Consider the following 7,829-nt stretch of genomic DNA (forward strand, 5'->3'; position numbering starts at 1 on the left):
GAATGAAATTTTGACTGAGGTACATGTCTCAAATGAGGCAACCTAGCCGATCGGGTCGTGATCGGACTGCGTGCAAGAAAGCGGTGGTATTGTGAATGATGATGTAACAGTATTAAATGTCCCAACCTAAAGCTATGAAAATTGTGTGAAAGCTATGTGATCCCTTATTTGATGATGTGGTGATTGTTTAAAGCTTTGTTGATCCTTATGATTTCTTTATTCTTGTATGGTTGTTCTTTCTAATGAGATGGTGTTTAGTTATACATACTAGTACTATTCCACGGTACTAACGTCCCTTTTGCCGGGGTCGCTACATCTTTAAATGGTTGTAGGCAGTTCCATAGCAGGCAGTGTTGGTCGTAGCTAGTGACACATCTTCCTTTCAGCTGACTTGGTGAGCCCCACTTCATTTCGGGGTCCCGTATCGTTGTTTATCATGTACTTTATATTTTGAGGTATAGTCGGAGCCTTGTTGCCGGCATTTCTATATTACTCTTCAGTTGTATTTAGAGGCTCCGTAGACAGGTTGTGGGTAGTGTTTGATGTCGGGAATTGTATTGGTAATGTTGGTATTTGGCAAACATATTTTTTAATAAATCTATAAACTTGTACAATTTTGGAAATATTGAATGATGTTGTTAATGGGAATGAAATGGAAGTGATTAATAAAATCTTTTCAGTATTTGATTAATGGAGTACATCTCCTCTTTATTTAGGGATGAAATTGGGTAGAATGAAATCTAACAGGCTTGCTCAGTCGGGTTCACTCGGTTGAGCGCCGGTCGCGCTCCTCGGTTTTGTGGCGCGACATAATCCCTTGAGCTTTTACTCAGACTTCAAAGCTCCAAATAGCTCGAATTAGTTCCACAACATCTACAAAGCTTAGAATCACTCCTACAAGTTATAAAACACAGAATAAGTGCAAAACACTAGCGATTAAAGCTCAAACACAATAAAAGTGAAGTAAATTAGAGCGCGATAAGCGACTAAAATACGTAATTATAGCCTACTATCAAAAATACACTTAGAAATACCTTTTTACAGCTGCTGCTCAGAAGTATTTTTTAAATTAATTAATCAAACACAAACTGGTTCTCTTCAAAAGTACTTTTGAGAAAAGCACTTCTCAAATAGTCTATTTGGCCAAAATTTTAGAAACTTGGCCAAACAGACTATTTGAGAAGTACTTTTGACCAAGTTTTCCAATCCTAGAAGCATTTTTTTGGAAAAAAAAGTTAGTTTTTTTTCAAAGCTGATGTGTTTGGCCAAGCTTTTGGAAGAAAAAAAAAGTTCTTTTGAGGAGAAGCGGAAAAAAGTAGCTTCTCTCCAAAAGCACTTTTTTGAAAAACACTTTTAAGAAAAATACACTTACAAGCAGTTTCTAAAATCTTGGTCAAACATTAATTGCTGATCAGGAGTGCTTTTCAAATTAATTAGCCAAACACAAATTGCTTCTCACCAAAAGTACTTTTGATAAAAACACACTTCTCAAAAAGCTGATTTTTGCAGCTTGGTCAAACAGGCTATAAACTCATCACAGAAATATTAGAATTGGACAAGTTTACGGTGTCGTTAATTAGATTTGGCTAATAATTTGGAGATTCATCACCTTAGGTTGTGTAGCCCTGCAATTTCCACCAACTCTATCTGTTTACCCTTAAAATGGATAACAATTAAATTTATATGCGGTTTTAAAGATATGTAGATTGATTCAACACAAATAATCAAGAACGTTAGATAAATGAGTTAAAGACACTATGAATAGTTAAACCAATCGTAATGCTATGGCCTTCCTTGAACTTGGATTGGGAAATAGTTTCTGCCCTCGGTTGGATCTTCGGTTCGAAGCCAATCAAAAACAAAGAGCAAAAGTAAAATAAAGAATTTTCAGTAGCTAGAAAGCAGAGAAATAATTTTATATCGCCTTGGTATGCGTGTTACAATGTCCCTATTGAATAAAAAGCTTCCCCTTTATATAGTAGGAGAGTTTCATCCCAGTACAGTTCTAAAAATGGTAAGAAATCCTCCTTTCCCGTCAATTACTGATATACTACCGACATCGAACGAGATCCGCGCCGTAATATCCGGTTGGGTGCGGATACCACGGTCCTCTGTCAGTCATGTGCAACCGTTTGTAGTGCTTTCCGATGTCTTGGAGCTCGTTCTGGGTTCGAGGAATGTTATCTTGTCGGGCCCGATGACATGTACCCAATTCCAGCCTCGATCTAAAGAGTTGCCAACTTCGATCTCGATCTCATACATTCATATACTTACTTCGTTTGACTTACCGGCAAGTCGGTGTGTGTTGCTAACCCCGAGTTCACCATATACACTATCTTTACTGTTTTTAGAGATTTTTAGACCGACTAACATTATTCTTTGCGGGTGCAATGCTGAACTCATCAACCAAGTTATATTTGCAGACCAGTTATTCTTTTTAGGACTAGAATTGGACGTGATAAGTTTTCACCGAATATGGAGGCTGAGTGCTATTCTATTAATTCCAAAGGACTGACTTATTTTTAATATTGTCATGCAGAAACAAGGACCATAGAAACTTTCTGTCATGATGATAGAATTAGTGGAATGCCAGTTTGATTTACTAGTGATTCTGCAGTTTTCTAAATATGTTTATCTTTTCCTTTAGGTAACCATAGGATAGGATGTTACTATCCAGTTTTATTTTAGTTGTTGTAACATAGTACTTTGATTATTGAAGGTACTGCAATCTTGTATTTTGGTCTCGTACACTTGTTATTCTAATCACAGTCCAGACCCTTCCATATTTTGGTTACATAGCGGGAACCAGAATCCAATTGTCATTGGTGCAGGGTCATTAGTATAATGACGACAATAACAACAACGATCCAGTAAAATCTCATTAGTGGGGTCTGGATTATTGAAGGTACTGCAATCTTGTATTTTGGTCTAGTACAGCTGTTATTCTAATCATAGTCCAGACCCTTCCATATTTTGTTACATAGCGGGAATCAGACTCCAATTGTCATTGGTGCAGGGTCACTAGTATAATGACGACAATAACAACAATGATCCAGTGAAATCCCATTAGTGGGGTCTGGAGAAGGTAGTGTATACGCAAACCTTACACCTACTCCGAGGGGTAGAGAGGCTGCTTCCGATAGACCCTCGGCTCAAGAAAACCATGGTCTCTAGTATAATGAATTATTAGAAAGTACTATTTTTCCCTTTTGGAAGCTCTATCCTTGCACTCGAACTACTTAATAATCAGGACGAAGATAACACCAAAATACAATTATGTCTCAATCTCCAACAAGTTAGAGTTGACTATATAAATCCTCATTGACCATGTCGCTCCATCTAAACACACTCTGTCCAATATAATACAAAATAAAGACATAGTCTCTTGAGACGACTAAAAAACCAACATTATACAAAATAAAGACATAGTCTCTCTTTAGACGACCCAAAAAAGGAGAAAAACGTTGTAGGTATTGAAAGGTATCATAATTTCTCAACTTGATATGATTGCACTTACATGTTTCATAGCTAAAGTCGACGAAAGAAATATGATAACCCTACTTTTTAGCTCTCTTCAGCAGAAATCTTAGGGAAAATACCCCCATAGCAAATGTCTGCCAAAACCATGCTTTTGCATTTGCAGGATCTACTGTTTTTGCAAGATTCCATGCATATATAGCTTCACCTGCATGTGCTATAGTTGCTAGAACAAACATCACTTTCAATGCCAACATAGAGCGAAAGAAGAAGAGGCCAATTGCTCTAACAAAGGGAATGGGTCCATAATCCGGCAAGTATGCAGCACCAAACAACGATAACATTCCAATCACACAAAACAGCCATGTCCATATTGTAGGTCCATCCAAACTCCTCCTTTTTCTTTCTTGCCAATATGCGATGGTTGCAGCCATGCCCTCCTTGGAACTCACCAGTGGAACGTATCCAAGTTCCTCCTTTGCTTTTAGGAATGAGAAGTAATGAGTGACACCAACCTAGCACAAGCAGAAGACCAAAAATCAGCTAGAATTCTACCTCTTATACAATCCTAGAGAAAAATGCGTGTCCATGACAGAATTCACAATTGGCGGACAAGTTTGAAACAAGGTGTCGACATGGGTGTAAACAGGCAGGGGTCACCCAAAAAAAAAAGAAAGTCTAATGAGAAAATTGGGGAATGAGAGAGAATCTAATGAAAGAGGAAACTATAAGCATGTCTTTTGGTAAACTACTTGAAATTATAGGACTCATTATCCATCAATCTAAAAGGAAAGCAAAGTAGAAAAGGTTAATGAAACCTCTAGCCAGAAATATTAATGGAAGTAAAGGGGCCCGTCATTTAACTCTTGGAAATATGTTGGCAATAAAAGTCCTGATAAAGGTGTCCGGGGAAAAAAGACAACAATCAATCGTTCGTTCTTTAAGAACAGGAAGTCATTGCTTTTGCTTCAGCATAATTGCCATAACAAGAAAATGGCCCATCCACAGGTCTGTTCATAGAATAAAAGAAGCAATAGTGGACTCAAAGATGAAATACTAACCTTATAGATTTCAGCAGGAAGGATCAGAGGTTGAGGAAGCCAGCTACGATTTAACCAAGGATGCAGGATGGAGTAGAAGGCCCAGAAAAAATTTCCCAGAAGAAGAGCTTGAGAGACAGTTAGTGATGTCTTTGGTAGGTCGTAGTCCAGGCTTTTCAGTAAAGGGCGAAGGAACTCAAAACTGTTGATCGGAGACCCTGCAACAGAAGATCAATGAAGTAGGAAGGTGATGCAGCAAGTAACAAATGCTCTGCTCAGAGAAAAATTTGTACTCTGATAAGCAATTAATTGGTCCAAGATCCATGCTTAAGTCTGGGGAGATTCCCGAAGTCATAATCCTAATCAATAATTACACCTCTACTAGGTCCAAGACTTCACAATCCTACAGAACAAATATAAGACAAAGAGTAATTACCATCTGATATAAAATAAGGTTGACCAGCAGCAATTGGATGCCCTTTTCTGCCAGGGATGTCATCCAAAAGTCCCATGCTAGCCAATAGAAGTGCCAATACAAGATTGTCCACATACACCCAATCTGATTTCACATTTGGTGAACCGATTTTAAACGGAAGCAGACCTAACTTTGCAAGAGTTATTATCCTCGGCAGGTGCCTTTCTTCACCTGGCCCATATATAGCAGCTGGACGAATTGCACAGGTGTAAAGGCATTTTCCATTCTTCTTACTGTGCAATGAATACAGAGAAGAGAGAAAACAGCCATATAAATTATGTCAATACAACTTGAAGCTTCAGTTCTAGGTGTGAACCACCATAAATATGCGAAAACACACACATTCTACACAGGTAAATAGACAGAGATGCATGTACAAAAGTTACATATTTCTTTTCTTTTAAAACTTGGTCGTACTATCCAATAGGAAGTAAGTGAAGATATGTGGAACCGATTATGAAGTGCTTTTAATAACCAAAAAGAACGCCTTTGGAGCATGTTGCACTTTTTTTATTGTATGTATCGTACCAAAACATTGCAGAACACAGAAAAGTAAGGAATTAAACAAATGGCATTACTGCCATACTTTGATTACGGAACCAGGAAACAGAATTGAAATAGCCAAACAGCTCTTGAGCGGTTACAAGAACCATTCACAAAATTGTTTTGGCAGCTTTCTGCCTTGCATGTTTGCACTGGGAGAAACTGATTAAAAAAATGGCAGAGGAAAAGCCGATGAGGTTTTGCAACTAATTTGCCAACACATCAGCTATCATCGATCGTATATAGCATGTGGTTTAACGTGATAGTTCAGTGCAGTCAATTCTGAGGGAAATAGAAGAGAAGTGTGAAACTTCAATGCATCCAGGGAAAGGGGATGACTTATATGTGTAGTTCCCATTCCATTGTACAGATAAGAGTGAAGTTCAACTGCATAAGTTGACAGGAAATAGGAGAGTGGATTGTGAATGATAATGTTCCTGCAAATTTTACTTACTTGAAGGGACGACCATTACTCTTTAGGACTAATTGTTCAGCGATGGATTTGCTACGTCCATATGGATCAACATGGTCATCGATAGGGAAATAAGGTAGGTTTTCATTCCCATTAACAATTTCCTTACCACCATAAACGACATTACACGTGCTCACGTAAACAAGCCTCTTAATCTGATGCTCAATGCAAGCATCAATAATGTGGCAGGTTCCATTTATATTAACCTCATCAACACGACTATATTGGAGCATTTCTTTCCCCGACATGCCATAGGAAGCAAGATGGAAAACACAATCTGCCCCTCGTAGTGCTTTCTGGACATCTTGTTTGGCTGTTATATCCCCTGAAATTTGAAAATACAGCAAATTGAGCTGCTGCAGAAAATATTTCACCGAAACACAAACACTACAAGCGGACTGTAGACTAGTTTTCAATTTTAAAACGCAGGCCAGTTCCTTATAATGAATCAATCAATTATCAATTATGCCTCACCAAATAAATTTGGGATAAACTATCTCTGAGTAACTGTATCGATTTTGCTCTATTTCATTCAAATACTCGTAAAAGCTGGCATCTTTTCACTAACCCATCTCCTTTCTTGATCCTTTTATTACTTATATGTTGATTGGAATTGAGAATTCAGATTGGCCAAATTATACTAATCTTAACAGAAACAACTATATAGATAATCAGCAAAGAAAAAGGGAATTTCTTTTAGCAACAATCAGATGAATAAGACGTAAAACAACAGCTTTGACCTTCAGAATCAATCACCCAAATTGGATAAGAAAAGTTGACTCATTTACCTTGGATGAAATGAACCCCATTTTGGCGGAGTTGAGGGGACCAAGGAGAATGGGTACGAAGATCAAAGGCCTTAACAATACGAGCACCCCTTCTAACGAGCTCAAGACAAAGTGCGGAGCCAACGAAGCCCAGTCCACCTGTCACTACGAAACTATTGTTCTCTATCCCTTCGTTCTCGCTCAGATGCATTCTCTCTCTTCTGCTAATTACTTACACCCAACTACTACAATTACAAAACTACTCCACACCGCTTTCCAAATTCCCTTTTTTCCCTTTTTTCTGTGTCTGTTCTTGTGTGAGTGTTATGATCCCTGTATTGAGCTGAATTAATTAGGCTAAATAAGTAGCTACGGGAGGGGTTTTGAAGAAAGAAGCTGAAGATTTAGCAATTGAAGATGAACGATCCAGATTGTAAGTGGATTAATGAGCTTCGAGGGTGGAGATTGTGCCAACTCAGCTGGGCCGACCCCATAATCCAAATTCCCTTCTTTCTCTCTTCTTCTTCTTCATTTCTTTTCTAACAGCAATTCCCTTTTCAATTCTGTACATCTTAGCCATGCAATGAAACATTATAGCTTATCTTAATTTCAGTTACTTAGTTAATTCAATTTTGTAATTGCATTTCAACTAATGAAAATTACAAAAAATTGTCCCAAAAACTCATTTTCTTTTATTGTTTGATTGAGAAATTCAAATTACAAGTTAGTTCCTGATATTTGGTATCAGAGCCTTCATGCCTGCGACCTGTGAATCGTTAATGGTTGAAGGTACGAGGATGCAGATCATGGACGCGAAGATCACTCACCACGAGGAGGTGTTAGCTGAGCTCACCTCTGGGCAACAAACCTTACAACAGACGCAGTTGGACATTCAAGGCACCTTGGAGCAGATTTTGGATCATTTGACCATGTTGGAAAGACCACCAGCAAGGGCCCCAGATCTGGGCGATGGCTTGCTTCCTCTGCCAGCACATGAAGCAAGGCTCAACAGACAAGCTGGGTTTCCTATCCCCCCCTCCCAAGTGGGAATTACC

At 38.4% G+C, this 7,829-nt stretch overlaps 1 protein-coding gene across 1 annotated transcript; it reads right to left on the minus strand.

The window, feature by feature from the left end:
• LOC109224769 (short-chain dehydrogenase/reductase family 42E member 1) lies at positions 3,240 to 7,152 on the minus strand. Its single transcript, XM_019389284.1, has 5 exons — positions 6,796 to 7,152; positions 5,990 to 6,332; positions 4,954 to 5,225; positions 4,539 to 4,735; positions 3,240 to 3,992 (listed from the first exon to the last, which is right to left on the minus strand). Exons 1-5 carry the CDS (start codon positions 6,983 to 6,985, stop codon positions 3,558 to 3,560), a joined length of 1,437 nt encoding a protein of 478 aa, XP_019244829.1. The 5' UTR covers positions 6,986 to 7,152; the 3' UTR covers positions 3,240 to 3,557.

Source organism: Nicotiana attenuata, chromosome 4, assembly GCF_001879085.1.
Source record: "Nicotiana attenuata strain UT chromosome 4, NIATTr2, whole genome shotgun sequence".
In the NCBI taxonomy this organism is placed as follows: domain Eukaryota; kingdom Viridiplantae; phylum Streptophyta; class Magnoliopsida; order Solanales; family Solanaceae; genus Nicotiana; species Nicotiana attenuata.